The sequence below is a fragment of the Morone saxatilis genome, unplaced genomic scaffold (genome assembly GCF_004916995.1).
Source record: "Morone saxatilis isolate NCDOM2014 unplaced genomic scaffold, NCSU_SB_2.0 Contig22, whole genome shotgun sequence".
NCBI classification, from domain to species: Eukaryota; Metazoa; Chordata; class Actinopteri; family Moronidae; genus Morone; species Morone saxatilis.
This window is the reverse complement of record NW_023339785.1, coordinates 17,281,021-17,303,441: the sequence shown is the minus strand read 5'-3', so window position 1 is coordinate 17,303,441 and position 22,421 is coordinate 17,281,021. Positions and strand designations below refer to the sequence as shown.

Genomic DNA, 22,421 nt, shown 5'->3' with positions numbered 1-22,421 from the left:
AGTCGCTGCGTCCCATGTACCCATAGTCGGGTACATGGGACGCAGCGACTATGGGTTCGAGTCTGACCTGTGGCCCTTTGCTACGTGTCATGTCTTGTCTCTACCCCCGTTTCCACTTTCCAGTCTATCTTGAGCTGTCCTACCAATTAAAGCAAAAAAACACCAAAGGTCAATGATCAATGTAATGAAGAAACCCAGTGCAACATAGTCACTCTGTGATTTGATTTGTAATAGATTTTCGACAACAATAGAGCTTTATGACACAGAGGAATAAAATCAGACTTTAGGTACACAGACAATACTGTGTATTAATTCTGGGCTATTGCAATTTTGTCCAATCACTGCAACTTTTTCATCATTGTAGTTTCCCTGGAGTTTCACCATAACAGTCCCTCACTCAAAACATTGAGCTATATGTCACCAAAACAAAACAAAACAAAAAAAAAAAAAATCCACTTGGTATTTACAAATTCGGTTAGAATAACAGTAGAAAAATCTTCATAATTGTCATTTATCAATCTTCAGGTCCAACAGAATTTGATTATTAGTCATTTTTGTGACCATTTATGTTTACACTCCACTGCAGTCAGAATTATCCAAGGGATAAAGGGTGTGAGTTGTTCTAAGCATGAGTTGAGTGTGTTTTGGTGTGTATTGCTTTTGTTGCCAAGGACAGAGAGGCCATTATACTGGCACCCTGCTTGGACCTTTGATTTATGAAATTTCATGAAATTCTGAGCCACTTTCACATTTTCTAAAGCAATGAAAGTACAGAGTGTACAAACACGTCAATGTAAACTCAGAGTCTTGTCATTAGTGTAAGTGGAAAATTAGGAGTAGGTTAATCAGGTTAGGCCTGTTATAGTAGTGAGCTACACAAATACTTTAAACAGCAAATTCTCAGTGTAGATGGATTGCATGCATTTTTATGGCATAGTAAATTTCCATGTGCATTGTTTTTTTCCACCCATCACTCACTACTATTTAGGCTCTCTCCCTCAGCCTCTTGGTAAGTCCTTTAGATCCCCTTCAGCGGGTTGAGTGGTTAATGAAGGCTCAAAGAGAGTGATAGGAGGTAATATTGGGTAATAATACTAATTGGTGGTGATTGCAGTGCTTCTAAAGTGGTATATCTGTGTGAGTAAACAGAGGCCTGCTTCTTTTCAATGAGCTCAGCCAGAGTGCTCTCTCTGTCTCACAGCACAGCCTAGCAACAGCCGTCCTTCCATTTTACTGGGTTTTGACCAAATAACTCAGCTGGCCATCGCAACTTTGCATTGGTCACTCATCCTTTTGTTCCCTCTCTTTTCTCCCTCTGCCAAACATGCCAGGTCTCCTTGTGTCAGGGAGAGAGGAAGGAAGGGAGAGAGGGTTCGCACGTGATTTCCAGAGAGTAGAATGAACCTCATGCTGTTTCCCATTTATCTGACCCACATTAAGTCATTTCTCCCCTATTCTGTCCCTCTTCATTATTGGCCTCGAGATCATCTGGTCATTTTAAATGTGACAATAACTGCTGTTACCGCTGACAATGGCTGTTACTGTCACGTTTAAGATGACTGTGGACCATTGCGTTATTTCACATTTTCATAAATATTTTAAGCAATAGTTTGGCTTTTTGGGAAATACAGTATGCTTATTCACTTTCAGAGTTAGATGAGAACATTGATAACACTATGCCGAATATGTAGCTACAGTCAGCAGCCGATTAGCTTGTTTAATATGTATATAAAATGATGTGTAAATTGATGGTGGGTTTTGTGCCAGTCAATTACTTGGGCTGTTTACTGTCTTTATACTAAGCTAAGCTAAATGGCTGGTGGCACTAATTTCACATTAAACAGGTACGGATCTTCTCAACAAATGAGTCTATTCAGTAAAATGTCAAACTATTTCTTCAAGCTAACACATAATATTTGCCACTCATTAATTCCTGCCTCCAACATGACGTGTCCCCTAAATGTCCAGTCCCTCTCACAACTGCTCCAGCCTCCAAAGGTTTCCCCACAACACAAGAAACTGGGCTTTGGGCTCATGGGTTCTGGGGGCCCAAGGGTCCCTTGTTTTACCAACAGCTCCAGTGCCGCAGTAAAAGGCAGGCTGCATTGTTATGCAACAGTTTAGTAAGGATGAATGGATTTCAGCACAGGCCCAGTGAATGCCAGTGGAAATGCTGGGAAGAGAGTAAGAGCTAGGTTAATCCCAGAGGGAGTCCCCTTGGGGCCTGGCCCTCATAACTCCTCCGTGTTCTCCTTTCAGCCTTAAATGTGTTGGTTGGATGTCTATCGGACCCAGAGGGGGAGCAGAAAGGAGGAGGATGGGTTCTTTGGGTCCAGCAGCAGAGCAGGCTGGTTAATCCCTGCAGCCCCAAGGGCCAGCCAAAACTCTGGGGGTCGCCCCTCATTTTCTTAGTTTGCTAACCTCTCAACAGCTAATTTTTCTTCTCCTCTCCTCTCCTCTCCTCTTCTCTCCTCTCCTGCCTGCCAGCATGGCCGCCCTCAGGCATTGGGCCAACAGCCCCACTGTCTCTCTGTGGGTGACATCACTGGTTGGCACAGAGAAGCAGGGGGAGAATAATTAGGTTTAGATGGTTGAAGCAACCGTGTGTGTGTGTACGTGCATGTTGAATGTGTGTGTGGTGATGTAGAATGGAATTTGCAAGGCTTTACTCAACACAAAGCACGTAGACGTTACAATCAATACTCAAGTGCAGGGAAAACAATGCATGTGAATGCAAGGTTTTATGGAACAGCTTAAACAAGCTTTTCAAGCAAAAGAAATGCAAAACATTTAGCCTGCTCATACACGTCACATACAATGTGAATTAAAAATGTATTACAGCCAGAAAGACATGAAACGAAGTATATGTGGTTGGGTTTGGAGTTAAGTGTGATGTTGGGGGAGAAAGAGCAGGAGGCCCTGCTTTAATAACTCACTATGGACTCCATACATGACCACCCCAGCAAAGCCCATCCGTTCACTGCCCATCGTGCTATATACACAGCCTACTTAGGGAGAAGCCTTTGTCTGTACGACGCGCTTTGTCAACCTCTATTTAGTGGCTTCTTTACAACAGACCTGGTCCTTTGAATATTAACTGTGTGATCACTCTTGCCACACAAGCAGACGCTCAGGACCCCCTATCTTCACAGCCCAGCTCCCCTGCACTCTGCTCCAGGGCTTTTTGCCCAATCACAGCTTGGTATACAGACTTTTGTGGTCTCTCATCCGCCAGTAAGGGAGACATGTAGTTTCCAATGCCTCGCTGACATCATTTATGAAGCGGTTGATTCATTTCACATATGAGGAGACTCAAACAGGGATCAAATATGAGAGGGGACTTACATTTTACCAAAAGGAAACAAAGAGATGCAAGAGAAGAAGGGGAAGAAAAGGTCTGATTTGTCTGTGTCGCTGTATGTCACTGTGTCATTGTGAGACTCTAGTGGAGTGCGACTGTAGTCCTGACTAGTGTAATGACCGTAGCAGCTGGGGCAGGAAGGCGATGGAGGGTGGGAGAGTCTGGGCTAGAGTTTTTGCAAGCCAATAATCCCCTTTATTGAGTCTCAGGAAATCCTAATTGGAGTCGGAAGTGGCTCTAGTGGCCAGATGTGCAAAGACAAACAGAGTCAACCCAACCCCCAAGGACAACTGACCACAAGCACCTCAGCCTCCCTTCCACCCTGCTGAGTTTAATTTAAACATAGCTCTCACACACAGACACACACAATACGCAAGGACAACTGACCACCAAGCATTCCCTCCATCCAACCTGGGGAAATTTACTTTATCTCAACAGACACACACGTGTGCACGCATTCATTCAGTGCTTCAATTGTTGTGACAAGAAGCAGCTTGGTAAACATAGCATGGTGTCAGCTGTGCACTTAGGACAGTCTACAAAAACAAAGAGGTATTGGGTTCAGTTATGCCTCTCTCGTCTGCTCTCTTGATCGATAATAAAGCAGGAGCTGTAGCCAATATTGTTACAAAAGCACATAGTGGAAATTCTTTAACAATCAATGAACAGGAAGCATTAAAAGAGAGAAATAAAAAAAAACGTCTAAACATGCATGCCTGTGATCAAAACTCCAATAAATCAAAGCTTCCACAGAAAGCTCTTCATAGCGTGTTTTCCTTTCTCCACAAGTCTGACTCACAGCACTCTCATCTTTCTGGCTCCATAATGTTTGTATCATTGTCTAATGGCCTGTCTATGAACCCCCAAAGTCACATTATGCAGCAGCAGTGTGTGGAAGCCTCTCTTTGTGTCTTTTACTATTATTTATAACATATGTATGTGTGGGAGTGGATATACGTTTAGTTCTCATGTATGAAACACTCATGTATGAGTTAGTGTGTGAGAGAATTTGGGAAAACGAGGGCAAGAGGCTGAAAGTGTGTGTGTGTGTGTTGTCTGTCTCTTGCTGTCTCTCCTTATCAGGCCGGCGGTCTGACCAAAGCCAGAGATCCTTGTCAGGCTGTTCTGGATAACTGCACGTGATCTAAGTGCAGCTGGTAAACCAGGAGAGATCTGAGGAAGCTGGGTTTGATTAAGAATACCTCCCCAGACCTACTGTCCCAGTCTGGGATCAGACCCAGGTGTGTGTATGTGTGTGTGGTTTTCTCACGCACACATACACACACTATGTCTATGCATGTGTTTGATACCCCCACAGAGCCACAGTCACACTGACCTATTTACTCCGCCATGGAAATGGCCAAGACCCAGGAGGCAGACCAGACTCACCAGAGGCAGAATAACACTAAGACCCCATACGGTTATATCAATAGTTTCACATTTTCACACAGTTTTACAGCCACTTTTACACACCATATAAATGGGGCATCTGGGAAAAAAATCTATTGTATTGATTTCTTTACATCCGGATTCATTTCTGCAGTGTGAAAAACCAATTGCAGCAGAGGTCACTGTATAGAACTTGATCACCGTAGCAAAAGTACTATGCAAAACCAATGCTATTTTTTGTGAGTTTTTGTTGGCGTGTGTGAACAGCTATGATTATGTGTGTGTAAGTTAGGGGTGGAAGAAGCTAATAGCCTTCACCTTTGCGTAACCCCTCTGGGACTTCAAAGTGGGATTAAGAAGGAGAGATGGCGAAGGGCTAACACTTGCTGCATGGCTGCAACCACTCCACCACTCTGGGGGCGGAGCTTCTAAAGACTTGTTGCTGTTGGGATCTCATATGTTAACCCTTATTTCTCCATTGAGAGGAAAAGGTAGTAGGTTTCCTCCAGGTATCAAAGAAACGTCAAGGATATAAATTTCTATTTCTCACCACGTCTATGTAGAGCAATTTAACTTAAATGCATGGATTCCCTCTCACACTTCCTACAGGCTCACACAAACACATCTTACACATGAACACCCTCATACACATTCATTCACTGGAGAATGGGCCAAGTGAAGCACAGGCTCTGAAGCTCAGTGTTATGCAAAAGTGGGACCGACTGGGAGTGGGCCTGTAAACACATCACAGACTGTTTTGTCTCCTTGCAATTTAACTGTCTTGGTGAAACAAGTGAGGGATGTCAGGTTAACTCCTTATTCTTCATTAATCACTGTCGCAATGTCTGCGTTGCATGAATGCTGGCATAATATGTGGAATTGTGCAGGGTTGTTCAGAGGCTTTATGGACTATAAAGCTGCTGTCTCTCAACGGTGGCATTTCCTTGTATTCTGAGAAGTGCACTGTACTCTGAGAAGTGAGTGACTGAATAGAAAGTGAAGTTTCCTGAGAGAGGTTTGTTCTGGCACGGGTACACTATAACATGCCCTGCTGCACAGGCACAACAATGGCCAGATCTTTGAGGCCGTAACCCCCTAATTGCTGCAGAGCCCAGAAGTGATGAAGACGGCCTGTCAGCGCGGCCTGTGAAAGGGGCTACCTGAGCCGGACTCGGAAGCACCAGGTGACGTGGGCCAGGAGCGCTCCAGCACCTCGGATGAAAGGTCGGTGTTATGGTTCTACGTCCCAGCACCTGGGCCATTTCAGCACCCTAGGGGGACTTCTAGTCTCTTAGCTTTCACCTACTCCCCGTTCTTGGTTCAGGGAGGAGATGCAGACATCATTTCCCATGTCTGATAGCCATCTGCTCCCTCTCTCAGGTTCTCAATAGCATGCTCTTCTTAGCCTGATCAAGGCCTTCTGCACCAATTACAGATCAGAGTCCTGCCCACTATGATGATTAGCCTGAAATAGAGACTTATCAAGTTGTCAGTACAGCTCCTGACAGCGAGCTTTCATGTACAATCTTATCTGGGCTTGGCAAAAATTATTGTAAAAGCATTAAATGAGGTATTAAGGCTATTAAAACGATTCCTCTGAAAGATTAAAAGAAATACAAGAATTTAGGTATTTTCAATAGTTATTGATCGTGATGAGTATCTTAATACTTTTATTTGATTTTTTTCAACACAGTTAACACACCAGAAATTCAGTCTCATCACAACATCTTCAAAGTCTAAAAGTGGACAAAAGTGGAGTTAAACTCGAGTGTGCTCCTACCTGAAAACCCTAAATCCGCCCATGGGAAAACTGGGAGGACGCAAGGCATATCAGAGCGCGGGTACGCGCATGCGCGCTCCTGGTGAACCGTGTGGAAGTTTCCCTGTAAGTTGAGAAAGACAAGAGGACAGCAGCGAGTGGAGCGGCGCACGTCACCGGGATAAAGAAGATACAGCAAAGAAAAACCTCGGATGGGAGCGCACTTTTATTAACGTCTCCTAATGAATTAACCCGCAAGCTCTCGTTGGTGTTTGTGCGGGTACCTCACTGGAGAAGTGGAGTCGTTAACTGTAGGTAAGTTAAATAACTTGATTGGGGTGTCGCGAATCAACTCCTACAATGTTTTGGCAACTTATAATTGAGGCATAATTTGTTAGTTAAAGCTCAACTTTCACAGGACAAAGAACAAAGAACAAAGTCTGTCACCTTAAACCAAATGTCATCATTTTAAAAAAAGAAGTTTTCTTTAATCTCCTGAAAAAGTTATTATAACTAACCTTAATTGTGTTGTTTTTATGTGCTTGAAAGCTCACCCTCCCCATACTTTTCATGCTTCCCACGAGTTCTTGAGTAACAACATTTTACTGGAAATTATTTGTCGCTTGTCAAGATACAGATCGCATGAAATGATGGAGGGCGGTATTTCTTTCTTCTTTTTTTCTTTTTTTCTTTTCTCTGTGCAGCGCGCTCCTGCGGCGCTCGGTGGTACAGCTTGGCGATCAAGCGCATCCCTGCAACAGTTGTGCCAAAAGTTGTGATTCATATTAGGAGCGCGAGGGAGGATGTGTTTTCAGCCAAGCGCAAAGCCATGTCATGATTAAAGACTTTCCCCTTAAACCAGACACCTGAAACCTCTGAGTCATTCCTAATTGCATTACTAATCCCGTTTAAAACTTGCTGCAGCAAGTGTGTGCAACCAGCTTTCAGATGTTAACCTCCCTTTCCTAACGAGAGGTAGAATATTTAAAGTCATGATTTCAAGAAGTTGCAGAACCCCTCTATTTCCCAGCTTTGTGGTTAACCCTGTATCTCACCTTGCCTGTGGTATCTCCATATATTCTAATTAGAAGGAAGAGGGTGCACGGCGGAGGTGTGTGTGCATGCAGTGAGGTGAAACTGAACAGGATGAGACAAGCTGTTCAAACAGCCTAGAGAGGGGGGCTCATCTTGTTCAGGTAGTACTTTCCCCAAAACGCCTTGAACTTCCACAGAAAGTTGAACCAGGGGTTAAATTTTTAGCTCCAGCTACTTGTTAGATCAGTCAATCCGCTGGAGTCGTGCTAATGAAAGGAGAAGTAAGGCCAGGTGTCAGACAAGCCCAGGTGAGGTCACTGGCCTACCTCACTGGCTTGTTGTTGCAAAAACTGCGGGATAACACTGATATCCAGTCTCTTTCTGTGCTCCGTAATGTCTGAGACAATGATGATTTTTTTCTGTCTTGTTTCCTAGGCTGGAGCTATTGATTGACCTTTGAACTAGAGCTCGCTGGGAACTGGAAAAGATGTCACTGACTGACTAAGTAGAGACTTTGCACCCAGTGTCACCCCTCCCTCTAAATCCCAGACAGCCTCTATGCTCATCAACCTGACTGTGGCCATCAAGGAACCTCGTGCCTTTCATGGAACACAGTCTGCCCTTCCCGCTGCTGCCTCTGACGCTGTGGAAGTGACAGCCATGGATTCGCGTCCTGTGCTGGTCGCCCCTGCGCCACCTCCACCTCCGCCACCTCCACCTCCACCTCCCTCTCCTCCACCCCACGGCCCCTCCCGCCTGAATTCATCCCGCTCCTCTTCTCCCCCCTTCGCGTTTTGCCGGACAGACAGTGCCCCGTCGGAGACGGCCCTGAGGAAGCTTAACTGGGAGCGCATCCCCAAAGAGAAGGTGGAGGGGGGAGGAGAGTGTTGTGAGCGGGGCAGCTCCAGGCAGCGAGTTCCCATAGACCTCCATTCATCTGGATGAGCTGTTTGGTCAGAAGGACAGTAAGCACTCAGACACGAACCAGCACTCTGAGAACGCAGGTCTGATCTCGCTGCAGATCCCCCCAGGAGCAAGCTCGGAGAGGGTCCAGAGTCATGCCAGAATGGCGTGATATTTTCAGTTATATATAAAATGGTGATCTCTCTTGCACTTTTCTTGCCCCCTTATTTTGTCTTGTTTGCCTCCGTTACAGTCTCCCCTGTGACTCCAAACGCAGTATGAACTTGAATATTTCACGGCCCCCCCCCCCCCAAAGTTTCAGATGTACAAGCTTCTTTATTACTACTAGAGCTGAAACAATAGGTCTGTTGATCAACAGATACCGATTAGCAAACAATCTTTTGTGATTGATTGTTTTCAGTTATTCCAACTTCTTCCAATGTTAGAGAAATGTGTATAATGCTGAATGTTGAGCTAGAGCAAAACCAAGAGATTTGAAGTTCATCAATCGGGGGTGTTGAGACATTGTTATGGACATTTTCTTTAAATTATTTGACATTTCATAGACTAACAATTAATTAATAAATTAATTAATGAAGATCGGTAAATTGCAGGACTAATCAAATGGAAATAGAATCCCGGTAAGTTAGCGCCGCTATTCTTAAGAGTCTGTAAGCATCTCGAACAGTTTCTGCTTTCAGTCTTCTTGTCTACTACTTGCTGGAGTCGCATCCAGTTCAAACTGAAAGTTGTTTTAAGAGCGGAAACAGAAGTGTGTGCAACTGTGCCCAGGGGAACAGCTACTTCACCTTGAAGTTGAACTGTGGAGTGTTTGGCCATATATGTCAAATAAGTGGCTGGGTGTTGTGTGCAGTTTGTACGCAGAAGTGTGAAGCTCATCAGGAGTGAAGATGTATTCGGTGGGAAGGGGGAGAAAAGTATATTTGCAGGGGAAAGGTGTAGGTGGAGGTGGCCCTGAGCGCTGGGTTTGGGGGGGGGGTCCTTGAGGGAGAGTGGCCGGTTATTGAGCTTTGGAGTCAGAGTTGAACACCTGCGATGCTCTTAATAGGACCTGTCTAATTGTCAAGCACCCCCTACTGGAGAGAAACCCCACTTGGGTTGTCATATTCATCCATCCCCGTAAAGCCTGTTGTCCCTGGTCAAACAAGTGCACTTCTTGTGATGAATAGTACTGTTTATCATCATTAAGAACGCTTACATTCAGTTTAATGTCTAAAACATTCGGATGACATTTGTGGTGAAGAAATTACGCACGTAGCCATTTGCAGGTAAAAAATTGAACCAAAGACATGGGAGAAAGTGCTGAGTGTCATTGTCATGCCCCCAAACGTGCTGTGTTGAAAACGTTCACCGGAGACTCAATGTGCGCTTAACGTGAAGAGCGGTTCTTTTCCTTTAAACTAATTGCAAGGACTTGTAAGTAGGGGAGCTTAAGTGAAAACGCTAATTGAGTACACAAACATTTTGTTTTGTTGGCGCAGCTTATTTCCCTCTGTTCTAACAAAGACAGGACCTCTGGTTGAAATGGGGTGTGTTAAACAAAAGGGTTTTGTTTTGTCAGCATGAGTGTCTGGTGTATCAGATCATAGCTCTCTATTATGTGACTGTTTCTATTATAGGCTATTTCACCAGCATATTTGTTTCAGTAGAAAACTGTTTTGGGCAAAGCCACCACATGTAGAACTGTTTAAACGTGTTCTCGTTTTGAAGTTGAGTATAATAAATGATCAATCTCTACGTCTACCGTAGATGTTTTCATAGAAGACCCTGAACGTGTGTGTCAGTCAATTAAGAATGGAGTGGAATGTTGAATGAGGAGAAGTTGTTAGGTGAATTAAAAGGCAAACACACACGTAGCATCACTAATGGGTATGACGTGTGTGATGGGCTGTAAGATGAGGGGGAGGAAGATAATGAGAAAACTGCTGAATAGAGCGATGTGTCACTCAGAGGAGTAAGTCAGAGGTCAAACATTCAGTCAGTTCAGTTTGCTGCTTTCACCTGACATCCAAGGCTCTCAGGATTCCCTGCCACGTCCCTGCTTATTTTCCCAGTGATAGCCATTTAGTGTTGCGTGTGGCGTCAATCACCCTCTCACTCATGCATCTGGACTGATAAAGCTGGGATATAGCCGAAATACTTTGTGACAAGCACAAAAGAGTGATACTGTCTAACGGGATTTCTCAGTTTGCACCCTGTGTTGCATGTTAACATGGTGTCTTACAACTGTTATTTTCCGCAGGCTGCTAAGAATGTTGAAGATTTCAGCTTGTGGCGGGGACCGTTACGAGCAGAGGCACTCGACTCTGCAAATTGCTGCCCGACAAGAGAGGTAAAGGAGCCTTTTTTTGTGTAGATCCAACTAGCAGCCCCCCCCCCCTTTCCCTCCGCTCTTCTCTTACTCATCATCTGGCTCTGGTTAGGATGATCAAAAGTTTGCCATTACACCATGTCGTGTGATGTGGTCAGTTTCCAGAGAAGGGCAGCGTTGAAAGATATTGGAATTGACTGTTAACTGCATGTTGTGTTTTAGTATTCCAGATTTTAAAAAAGTCTGTTCTCTCTCAGGAGTCTCGCCTGAAGAGGTTCAGTGGGGAGCGGAGCTGGCTAGGAGAGCCTGATCTTTTCATCCTGCTGTTGGTGGAAGTCCCCAGGTACGGCCTCAGCCCTAGATTAGATACAATTACCAAAAATACCCCCTGTACTTTCCTACTGATTGTTTTTTAAGCATTTTAAAAAGGCTTTTCTTCCTGTTTATTTGTATCTGACACTGGTCATGCTCACATGCTTCACTATGTGTTGACGTGTGTTTGTTTAACTGATGATTGATCTGTCAGGAGTGCCTTTTTGTCTCCGTCATCACTTACCCCTGTCCATCTATCCATCCGTCTCTCTTCCATTAGTTTTCGGCTTCGTCTGGATGCCATGATTCTACAACAAGAGTTCGACCCTGCTGTGACCTCTCTGTGTGTGGCAGCCAGATGTCTGAGGGAGGCGGCCAGAGGTAACGTTAACAGCAGGGAGTCGTGTGCCCAACCACTATAAAGATCCTGTTCTGTGTTGGCCCTTTGAAAGGCTCCTGTTACGAATGAGAAGTTTGGACCCAGAATGCATTCTTGTGACTTACTGATAGAGGAGAAACGTGGTATCAGTTATATTAAGTTTAGTTTGCCAGTAAACTTGAGTGTCAGTTCTTCAAAACAAAGTTGCTGACTCATTTTAAGGCCTTGATGTTAGCTTGATACACATTCATACTCATTATTCCTCAACCTTGAGGCTGAATATTGAATCTCTGTCTTTGACTCTCCTAGAACTGCTGAGCTGTCCTGAATTACACTCCATCCTTCGTTTGGTGCTGAAAGCAGGAAACTATATGAATGCTGTGAGTGCTTCTTTATTTTATTTTCTTTTCTTCAGCCTGACAAAGCAGAATCAGTCCTTTTATCTGCGCATAATACACCAGTAGCTATGGGGTCTGGGTGTGTGTTCAGGGGCGTCACTCTGACTGTGCACCTGGGTTTTGTATCATTATTTGTTTAAAGTTGTCACATGTTGTGCGTGTATGTGTTATTTTGACCTTGTATGTGGCTTCTCAGGGTGGGTATGCAGGCAATGCCGCCGGTTTCCGGATTTCATCGCTGCTCAAACTGGCTGACACCAAAGCCAACAAGCCGGGAATGAATTTGCTGCATTTTGTAGCTATGGTAAGATGTGAAATGTATGTGTAGTAAGACAGTATCCCGTAATACAGGTACAATAACAGGTGCTGAAGTAAATCACAGGAATAGCATGACAACAGAATGAGATGAAGTACATCTCCTTATTTAAACAGCTGTTTATGTGCCAGCCAACTCATTTTTTTAAAGTTCATAAAGACTTTTCTTTTTGAAGTGGACATGCATTGTGTCTAAAGGTATTTGTGGAAAGCTAGACTAATACAGTAAAAAGTGTTAATATTGTTGATTGAAAAAAAAATTTCTGGAAATACTTTTAGTGCCGTTTTTGCAACAATGGGTGCATATAAAACATAATTTAGGAAAATAAATAAAAAAATGGCTGTTTTTGAAAATGATTTGAACTCCTCTGTCTTTTCTGACCACAAAGTTTTTAGAGAACAATATACTCTCATAACCCTCAAGCCAGACTGCTCCACAGAGCATATGATTTTGTCAACATTCACAAATGACGTGTTGCTTCTTTTGAAACAATAGCTGAATAATCATTTGTGTTTGTCTCCACAGGAAGCTGTGAAAAAAGACCAGAGTTTACTTTCATTTCCCGGCCAACTAGGCCATGTTGGGTCCGCCTCCAGGTCAGTCTCTTCCCAAAAACCCCATCAAATCCTACAGTGACTGTGTCTGAGGGAATATACAAGCCCTGTTTAATAACATTAATACACCCCACCAGGCTGCTAAAACAAATGTATTGAAAATCTATTGCATTCTTGTATCAGAACAAGGCGCCCAGCTGTTAGCAATAGCTCACTGCCTGATTGAAAGTGGGTCATGACAACATTTATACTCCAAGCCAATATTTAAGCTCTGCTGGAGAGTTTCGCTGCAAGGTGCCAAGGAATGCCCAGCCTAATTCTGCTTTCAAAAGTAAAGAATATCACTCATGCAATGCAATCTTTCTGGGCAAATAAATTGACAGAACTCAAGTCTAAAACTTCAGTCTATGTAAAATAAATGAATTCCAGGATATTTTAAGTCATTTGCATTCATTTGTTACCTATTTTTGGTTGTGACACCTTTCTCAAGAGATGTAACACAGTTTTTTCTACACAGTTCTTTTTATAATTGTATTATATGTCATCTCCTGCAGGTTGTCTGAGGAGTCTGTGCTGGAGGACTTATCCAAGTTAAAAAGCAGAGTGGTGGCCCTCAAGGCAAACATCCAGACTGAGGCAGAGATTCAACAGCATACGCAACCTTTCCTAGAGGTTTGAAACCTAGTCTGTAATATATAAAAACTTTATCTGATGGTTTACAACCTGCCAATCCCACATTTGTTTTTAGATAAGGTAATGAGAACTTGTTTCAAAGGATGACTGTGTAAACTGTGCCTGTGTGCAGGTGGCTGAGGAGCGTTTGAAGGAGGCGGAGGATGAGGTGGAGGGCATGAGGATGTCTAGCCAGGCTCTGGTGGAGTTCTTCTGTGAAGATGACAGCACCTTTAAACTAGAAGAGGCTTGCAGGGTCTTCAATTCGTTTTGCCACCGCTTCCAAAAAGCTGTTCAGGTTAGACTGAGAAATGAATTGAAATATCTGTTGATTAAGACAGACAATTCAGCACTAAGACTCACTAACAAATACATGATTCCTTTCCTTTTCTACAGGAGAATGCGGAGCGGGAGCTGAAGGAGCAGAAACGCCTGGAGCGTCAGCGTGAGATGGGGGAAAAGCGGCGCTCTCTAGCTGTCTGTACGGGGCTGGACCTGGGCCTCAGCCTTGCCAGAGAGCCTCACAGACAGGAGAACCAAGATGAGCTAGAGAAACTGCTAGAGAAGAACTTGAGCTACACTTGGAACCGACGTAGCCTGAGAAGCTCCGAGTCCCGCAGACTTTCCCATCACCTCAACAATGACGGACATCTCCATAACTCATCGCTGTTCAAGAGCTTCCCTGAGCTGGGCAGCAGTCCGACATCAACCAGTTATCACTCTAACAGCTCATCTGACCATGAGACCGCGGCTGTGCTTTGTAGCTCCCCAGAGACAGACGGCACATGTTCCCCCATCGACCAAGATCCTGTTTTGGGTAGAGGGAGCAGGTCTCAGGACAGCCAAGCAATTAACCGGCGCATGGGCGCAGTTCAGGACTCGCACGTTGCTACATTTAGTCATTCTCAGCATGGACGTGGCTTCACAGTCAAGCAACACAGGCCTGAAAGCGTTTCTTATGTGCTGCAAGGCCGTCCGAAGGCAACAGGACTTGAAAAAGAAGCTGAGATTTCACATGAACACGTGGTTTCGATGACCACTGAATCTTCACCCAGTTCCTGTACAAACTCTGCTGCTGTACCCACTGATACAACTGCCCTTTGTGTAAAAAGCCAGACCTCCACTCATAGACGTAGGTTTGGCCTGGCAGTGACAGACAATACTCATTCTATTCAGAATAAATCTAGTGTCGCTTGTTTTGATGAGTCTGTACCTCTTCATACAAGTGGAATACTTTCACACAGTGACACCAGGGCTGGGTCCTTAAGGTACCAGAGATATGAGAGCCAATCACAATCAGCTGTAAATGCTCCGGAGAGGGTCCAGTCACAACCACAGGCGAGAGAGACGCCCACCACAACAACAACAACAACAAGTGCTGTGATGCCTGATGCAGGTTTAAAGCACACTAACCCTGAAGTAGCAACCACACCTGTGAAGGAGAACTGGATGACCTCCAGTCTACCCGAGTTCAGCAAATCACAGCCAGAGGAGTATTCTGATTTGCCAAGTCCTGAGAGGGAGACAGGAAGGTCATACTCCCGTGTGGGTGAAACACTGGAGTGCCACACTCTGGTGAAAGGCCTCCGATGCTATGATGCCTTGTCACCCCCAACCTCTCCACTCCCACGACCCGCACCGAGCCTCTGCTCCAAGTGGAGGAAAGAGAGAGAGGTTGACCTTCGAGAGGGGACAACTCCAGGGTCTCCTACATCAAAGGAGGAGGCTCGAACTATGAAGATCCCTGTGCGTAGTGGAATAGGGGGCAAAAGGGGACTTATGTCACGCACAGGACCTTCTAATAGCACAGGCATTCCCAGGGTGCGCTCCAAAACTGAGCCTTCAAATGGAGGTCCAGCCCCTACTAACCCACCCACTCCCACCCGGCTGTCCACTCCTCGCAGCATTTCCATGCGTTCGTCTCCTGTCTCACGGACTGCCATCAGTCAGACAGAGGTGAAACGCAGTAATAGCACACGTGAGAGGACTATAAGTGAGACACAGACCCCAGGAAAACCCACCTTGACCCGCAGGACCTCAGACAGATCCTTACCAGAGAAGGTCTCAGGCAGCACCCAGACAGCTTTCATCAGAGGATCTCCTCTCCGTGTGTCGAAACGACTCGCCCCTAACTCTGAGACTCAGGTGCCCTCCCAGCCTCGCACTGCCCACAGCCCGTCCTCCGCCACGGCCAAGACCATACGCACGGCTGTCATATCTGCTGCCCGAAATAAAACTGCCAAGACAACAAGCACAAGCACCTCTCCTGCTGGCTCTAAAATCCCCACAGCTTCACGGATACCTGGTCCCAAAATGGCTCGAGCCACAGCAGCAGCTCAACCACTGTGGAAGTGATGGAAGTGAATAAGTCCTTGTACTGTGCAGTCTTTTCATGCCTTTTCAGTAATATATACAGTGTGGGTATTCATGAAGAGTGTCATCAGTCAGATTTCTCGACTTAATCAGCTGTAGGTCGTCTACATTCAACTTTTATGAAATTCATATATGTAGTTCTTAGTGCTTAGGTTCTACATATGTGAGCTTCACTGGGAGCATTGGGGACTGTATCTCACGTGCGTAGCCCGATAGTTGAATAGTAGATCCTCCAAATCCTACCTCTTCTTACACTCATTCATGTCCTTTGCAGGCAATAGGACACCACAAGAAGACCCAAGTAACTTTTGTAGGAAAGGTTAATTCACGACAGTAAGTCCCAACCAAGTGACATTACTCTGTGCCTAGTCTGTACAAGTGTGCTTTGAAAGAATTTGAAATTCCGGACACAGTTTCAATCTGTCTTACATGGGGGAAAAAATATTTTTTGTTTGTTTTAGGAAATCTTCCAAATGTTTTGAATACTGTGTCCCTTCCGCTAAGTGATCATTGTGTTCTCACACTTGGCGGTCTTACAGTCCAAACTGAACTTGGTACAATATTGAACTGTTAATCCTCTTGTTGAGAGGCCTCATCGATGCACTTTACAAACTGAAGAAGAGGCCGAATGGAGATGATTGCTGTCATGTTTATTTTATGTCAAAAGATTCTATAACTTTATTGAATAGCATTGGTTGTTATTCACTGTATTATGTGGATTTATAAATAAGAGGAGACGAATAAAGACGGTGATCTGAATATTAGTGTGTGTGTATGTGTGTGTCTGAGAAAGGTGCTCATCAGTTGAATTAAAAAGTGTGTTGTTGGTATATGTTCACATCTGTTTTTCAGTTTTGTATTCAGGCGAGCACTTTCACTTTCAAGGTCCCCACTCTTCCTCTTGAGCTGCTGCTCTTGCATCTTGCTGTCCTCTCTCTTCTTGTCACCCTTATTTTTCTCCCTCCCTCTCATCTGAACTCCCTCTTGCTGCATCTCTTGACACAGTCACCCCCATCTCTGTCAGTGGCTGTTGTCATGGAAATGCTACAGACGTCCCGGGGAATCTCCTGGCAGAATAGCGGGGTGCAAGGGTTGGGGTGGAGGGTGACTGTGGGTGTAGGGTCCCAGTGGGAATTCTCTCTTTATAGGCCGCAGTGACGCCAGAACCTCTTGGGAAAGGCAATAAACCGGTGCCTCTTTGTGTTCTTGAGTGTCCGGTTGTCGGTCAGCACTGGCCTCTTAACCTGCCTCAGTGTATAGAGGTGACATCATCAACGGGTCTCCAGGGGTGCAGGACAGAGTAGTCTAAAGTGGTCCCTCTTTTAGCTGCCTTCGTGTATTCTGCATTGACCTGAAAGCGCTGGCTGAGTGAGAATAATGACTTGTTTGAAGGTGAATAAGTGATATATGGGCTTTAATACCAGTGCTGACCAAAGAGAGGATGAAGTCCAAAAGACAGGGGACAGGATTGTTTTACGGCCTGTTTGTATGTGAGGTATGTATGTATACACGGTGACACTGGCATTTAATGGTGAGAATGTAGCAAGTTCAAGAGAAAGGCTAAAGTCATAGCAGAAAGCCACACATTCAGACTCAAGTGTTAACAGACTGGTGAAATCCAGGAACAGCCTCCCTCACTTGCAGTGAGACTGAATGGATTTAAAGTGTTAGTAAGATTTAGGGACACCTTTTTCAGCAGTTGGCACTTTTGAGAGACAGATTATACAGTCTATGGTTTTTACAAGTTGTATTCTATTTCTAAGGGCTAATAATTGTGATCAAGGAGTCACATTCATGGTTTGTTGCAGGTCAAATATAATGCCAAACATTCATACATCTGTAATGCAGTTAAATATGACTTTGGTGAGGGGAAATGATTAGAGAGTTTTTCTGTGTAGGTAGGAGCAGTGGTGGAAAATAAATGTATTCAAATAGACTACTCCTATAGTTTGGGATACATATACTTTAGCTGAGTATTTCCATGTCCTGCTACATAATACTAACAATACTAATACCTCAGTATTACTTCAATATCATATAGCCTATTGTACTATTTACCAGCCATTTATTTTACATGTGTAGATTTGTAGATTAAGATTTTACAATTCACTTTTTATTGCTTTACAACAGTGCAACAAAAGGACCAACATACATGAACTTGAACAATGACAAGAACAATACAAAACAACATAATTCCTCGATTAAGATTTTACATACAAAATATAAGATCATATAAAATAGTATAAAGCAAATAAAACTTTGACCAGCTACACCATAAACAGAAATGCTATTTACACTTTAATGCAACAGTAAATCCAAAAATAACACACTGAAATGCCTACTTTCACTTTTGTTTCTAGTTAGATGTTGCAATATACTTCTGTACTATTATGAATACAGGACTTGTAATAAAGTATTTCTTATTGCTACTTTTATTCAAACAAAACACAACTGGGCAGAAATCACTATTCAAGTTATCGGACACATTATAAAACCTATTTATCCAAGCACAACTTTCTGTCATCACACTTCACAGCTACAGCTAAATAGGAAAGCACGGCGGTGTAACAGCGCCATCTAGTGTCTCACAAACGACAGCCACAAAACGAAACTACAACTCCCAGCGTGCATTGCTTCCGCGTGTCGACTTTTACGTAATGGACAGCTCCCCGGATGCGGCTGTGATTGACTATACCAGGCAAAAAGAGATCGAAAGCCGAGTGGCGGTAAGTCACAAAATCCTTCACATTTCACCGTTACAGCAGACTACCGCCTGTGAGACATATACTAGAACATCGTAGAATTTTTTTAGAGCAACTTGTGGGAGGTCATGAGCCGGGAACAGAGCTTTCTCGAGAAGTGGCTCGCAAATAAAGTCTCAACTTGTTTGCTAACCAGCTAGCCTGTTAGCCACCAAAATGCGCTAGTTCCTTAGCTTGATGCTAGCCACCGGGGGAACGCCTAGTATCATAAATGAACAGTGCGAAATAACAAACGCCAAGGTAGGACACGTTACTGCTGCGCTTTCGGTTCACTCGTTGCCCCTTTTGTTGAAGGGAGTGGGGCGGTGAACTTTCCAGATGTTGTTAATTAGCGGACGACTTTAAATTGCGTCGATGAGCTAAAGTTGGCGGCTGTTAGCTCTCCTGCTAACGTGAAGTAGGTAAAAAAAAAAAACAGTATTAAAGTAAAAAAACAATAACTGACTCGTGTTTTTACCCTTTTGGTAGTTAAAGTTAAATAATAACCTCTTTTTACTGACTCTGGACATTTGACATTAGCTCCTCAGATGATGAGACACAATCAGAAGTTACCCAGCTGCCTTGTTGTTCTTTCTCCTCCTGCTGTCAGGTGCTGCAGACCCAGTGGTCGTAGGCAGGATGCAGACCATAAAGTGTGTGGTGGTGGGTGACGGGGCCGTGGGGAAAACGTGCCTGCTCATCTCCTATACCACCAATGCCTTCCCCGAAGAATACATTCCCACCGTGTTCGACAACTACAGTGCTCAGATGAGCGTAGACGGCCGCACTGTCAGCCTCAACCTGTGGGACACGGCCGGCCAGGAGGAGTACGACCGCCTGCGCACTCTCTCCTACCCCCAGACCAACGTGTTCATCATCTGCTTTTCCATCGGCAGCCCCTCCTCCCACGCCAATGTGAGGCACAAGTGGCACCCCGAGGTGTCTCACCACTGCCCCAACGTGCCCATCCTGCTGGTGGGCACCAAGAGGGACCTGAGGGGCGATGCAGAAACAGTGAAGAAGCTGAAGGAGCAGGGCCTGGCCCCTACCACCCAGCAGCAGGGCAACGCCCTCGCCAAGCAGATTGGGGCTGTTAAATACATGGAGTGTTCTGCTCTGCTGCAGGACGGCGTCAGGGAGGTGTTCGCCGAAGCTGTGAGGGCCGTGTTGTATCCAGTAACGAAAAAGAATCCGAAGAAGTGTGTGCTGTTGTAATAAATGGTTCCCAGATTTGGACTGTGGAGAGGGATGATGGAGATCCACAGATGCAAAGGAAGGCTGAGGAACGAAGGTCGTCACCCGGCTGCGTCCAGACCACCTCCAGCAGTTTAGACTTTGTTTTCAGCACCTCTGTTACTCCTCTCTTCCTTATTCATCTCCTGGAGGATTTCACTCCGTTGCCATCATCACCAAAGTGACTAAAATGCCAAAATGGGGGCAACTGACCGTATCTCCTCTATTTTTCTTACATTTTAACTTTTGATATTTACACCTTTTCCAATTTTACATCTGTTCTAGATTTATAGCTTCTCTGCTTTGCCTTTTTAAAATGCTGATCATGGTTGTCAGAAGCCATAACAACATCCAAACCAACCAACCAACCAAGCTACCCTGTTTGACTGGAGAGACGAGATCTGCCTTCGTTCAGGTGGAGAAATAATGACTACCTCATGCTCTCACCTAGGTCGCATCTCATGAGTTTCAAGCAGCGTCACCATCAAGATGCTTTGACTTGCCAATTAACATGTAATAAACAGCCAAGTAGAGGGTGAACAAGTTTTTAATTTCAAGCAGCTTGAGTCCAGACAAGGTGTGATGACTCTCGGACAAATGCCAGTACCCCATAACCAATATGCACAGATTAGAGGTTAAACTCTCAAGCTGCAGTTCTCCTTGAGCCCAGTCTGGCATGTTAGAGCTGTCTGGCAGGCTGCCCTTCCAGCCTCTTGCACTGCTCTCTCACTGCCACGCATGGAAGAGCCAGTAGGCCTTTGAAGATAAGCCGGAACCATTAAAAGCAGTCGACCGTTTGCCCTCTTCAGCAATAGAGGAGCAGGTGTCATAAGGCCTCCGTCAAATTAACCCACACTGGTACAGGATACCTTCAGCTGACGTATCGGGAAGTCACGTTGTAGTACATCTCTCCCCTGTCTACGTCTTAACTCTTGAGGGGTCACACCGAGTGCCATTAAAACATGCCTAAGAATTACTTTTTGACGGGGTCGGGGGTCAAAGAGACTGTATTTTGTCTAATAACGGTGAATTTACTCTGTAAATGATTTTTTTTTCCTGAAATGTTTTTAACCGACGAGTGTGGTTATGGCCAAAGTTGAATATATTTTTTGTAATAGCTTATGTTTATTTGATCAGTAAGATGTTTGTGTGTAATAGTTAATACTCAGATTTGATAAACCAGAACACCATGATGCACCCTATGCCAATTACATTGTTGCCTTACATTTAAGGTCAGCACATTATGACCACTGCATAATTGATTCAGTATAATGATACCAGAATATGTTTAAACCGGCTTGTGCTAGGCTGTATACACTTATTTTCCTGTATTTTCTCGGATAGTCGAATATCATTTCATCTTCATCAGAAGCACTGTGTCATAGCTGCCTATAGTTAATACAACAAGTAATGACTGATTATCTTCATTATAGAAGGAGCTTTTTTGTTTGGTCCGGTGCCTTATCTAAACCAAAGACCATAGCAATGCTCCTTTGTCAAACCCAAATGTTCTCATTAAAGTGATGCAAGAGCCACAAGGCCTTTTTCTTTTTAAATGCAGGTCCAACCACCTCTTCATTTTTGTCATTTTTCACTAGCTTTCTGCCTTAGTTCCTGTCAGTAAACACACTCTTCTCGCAGCACCCTTTGTAAGACACAGGTGCTAAACTGACATCTTGCACGGCAAATCTGTTGCATTTGTAAAACGGAGCACAAGAAACGCAGTGCTCGTGGCCCACACCTCTTAACAGATTGTGGTTTACATCCCTGCATTGCACGTTGCAGTGAGGGCAAAGGCACAAGCACAACTTGCACATACGGTTAGCAAGAGATGCGTTGGTGGAACGTGCCTTGTCACATCTGAAGATTTTTATACATTTTATAAAAATATTTTTTTAATAATGACTGGTTGCTAATTTGTGCTTAACGCTGCCAGTAAATACCAGCAACCCTTTTTACTATAGTTCTTTTCATTTACTCACTTGAGCGGGGTGTATTATAAGTCAACCTAGATTGTGGCCTGTGTAAAGTCTAGAGTAACCGAAACGCAACACGAGCAGGAGACTTTGTGTAACGACAGTAATGCGGTTTGAGATCTGCCAAAGGATGTGTGAAAATTTCCCAGGTCGGTGTGTGGAGGGTTGAATGTAAGCGCGTAATATGTCAAACTGTCAACTGTGGTGAGTTTGTTTTTTGTTTTTTTTTTGCCGTGTCCTGATTTCACTCAGATAATGCTGTTGAAGTGGAACATACACCTGTGGGCTCTCTGTCTGTGTCCCCGAGCTGTATGCTACCGTGTGCGTGGTACTACGCTTTTACACTGGGAACTTGATTTGTAGAAATCTGTTTGTAATTGTTTTATATATAACAAAAGCATATTTGTATAAATGAACTAACAGTGAGATGATTTTAAATTATGCCAAAATAAAATGGTGGTTAAAACCAGACACTGTTTGATGATGATTCTTTGCTATTTTGTGACTAAAACACTTACTATTACACGTCATCAGCACATTACTTCACGTCTGTAAGCTGCTAATGGAAGAATACAGTCACATTGAGGTGTACAACAGAACTGAGTCACAACTTTAAACAGGTACTTGTATTTTCAGCTCAGGAAACCACACTACGTTCTACCAGCACACGTACCAGTTCATTTTCTGT

The 22,421-nt window shown here is 44.3% G+C and overlaps 2 protein-coding genes across 3 annotated transcripts; both read left to right on the top strand.

Annotated features, from left to right (window-relative positions):
* The first annotated feature begins 10,917 nt into the window (after nt 1-10,917).
* fhdc2 (FH2 domain containing 2) lies at nt 10,918-16,529 on the top strand. The gene is made up of 9 exons (XM_035669838.1): nt 10,918-10,932; nt 11,037-11,122; nt 11,372-11,472; nt 11,780-11,850; nt 12,065-12,172; nt 12,710-12,780; nt 13,293-13,410; nt 13,544-13,708; nt 13,807-16,529. The coding sequence occupies exons 1-9, from the start codon at nt 10,918-10,920 to the stop codon at nt 15,763-15,765; spliced, it is 2,694 nt and encodes an 897-aa protein (XP_035525731.1). The 3' UTR covers nt 15,766-16,529.
* Nucleotides 16,530-18,427: 1,898 nt separating this feature from the next.
* Nucleotides 18,428-22,204, top strand: rhogd (ras homolog gene family, member Gd). 2 transcript variants are annotated; one of them, XM_035669256.1, is made up of 2 exons: nt 18,428-18,509; nt 19,135-22,204. In XM_035669256.1, the coding sequence occupies exon 2, from the start codon at nt 19,164-19,166 to the stop codon at nt 19,737-19,739; it is 576 nt and encodes a 191-aa protein (XP_035525149.1). In that variant the 5' UTR covers nt 18,428-18,509; nt 19,135-19,163; the 3' UTR covers nt 19,740-22,204. The 2 variants fall into 2 exon arrangements, with proteins under 2 accessions (XP_035525149.1, XP_035525150.1); XM_035669257.1 differs by having other exon boundaries at nt 18,444-18,509; nt 19,144-22,204.
* Nucleotides 22,205-22,421: the final 217 nt, after the last annotated feature.

Coding starts and splice junctions, on each gene's coding strand:
- rhogd (XM_035669256.1), top strand. CDS start 19,164: ATGCAGACCATAAAGTGTGTGGTGGTGGGTGACGGGGCCGTGGGGAAA.
- fhdc2 (XM_035669838.1), top strand. Junction 11,473..11,779: donor TCTGAGGGAGGCGGCCAGAG/GTAACGTTAACA, acceptor TGACTCTCCTAG/AACTGCTGAGCTGTCCTGAA. Junction 11,851..12,064: donor CAGGAAACTATATGAATGCT/GTGAGTGCTTCT, acceptor GTGGCTTCTCAG/GGTGGGTATGCAGGCAATGC.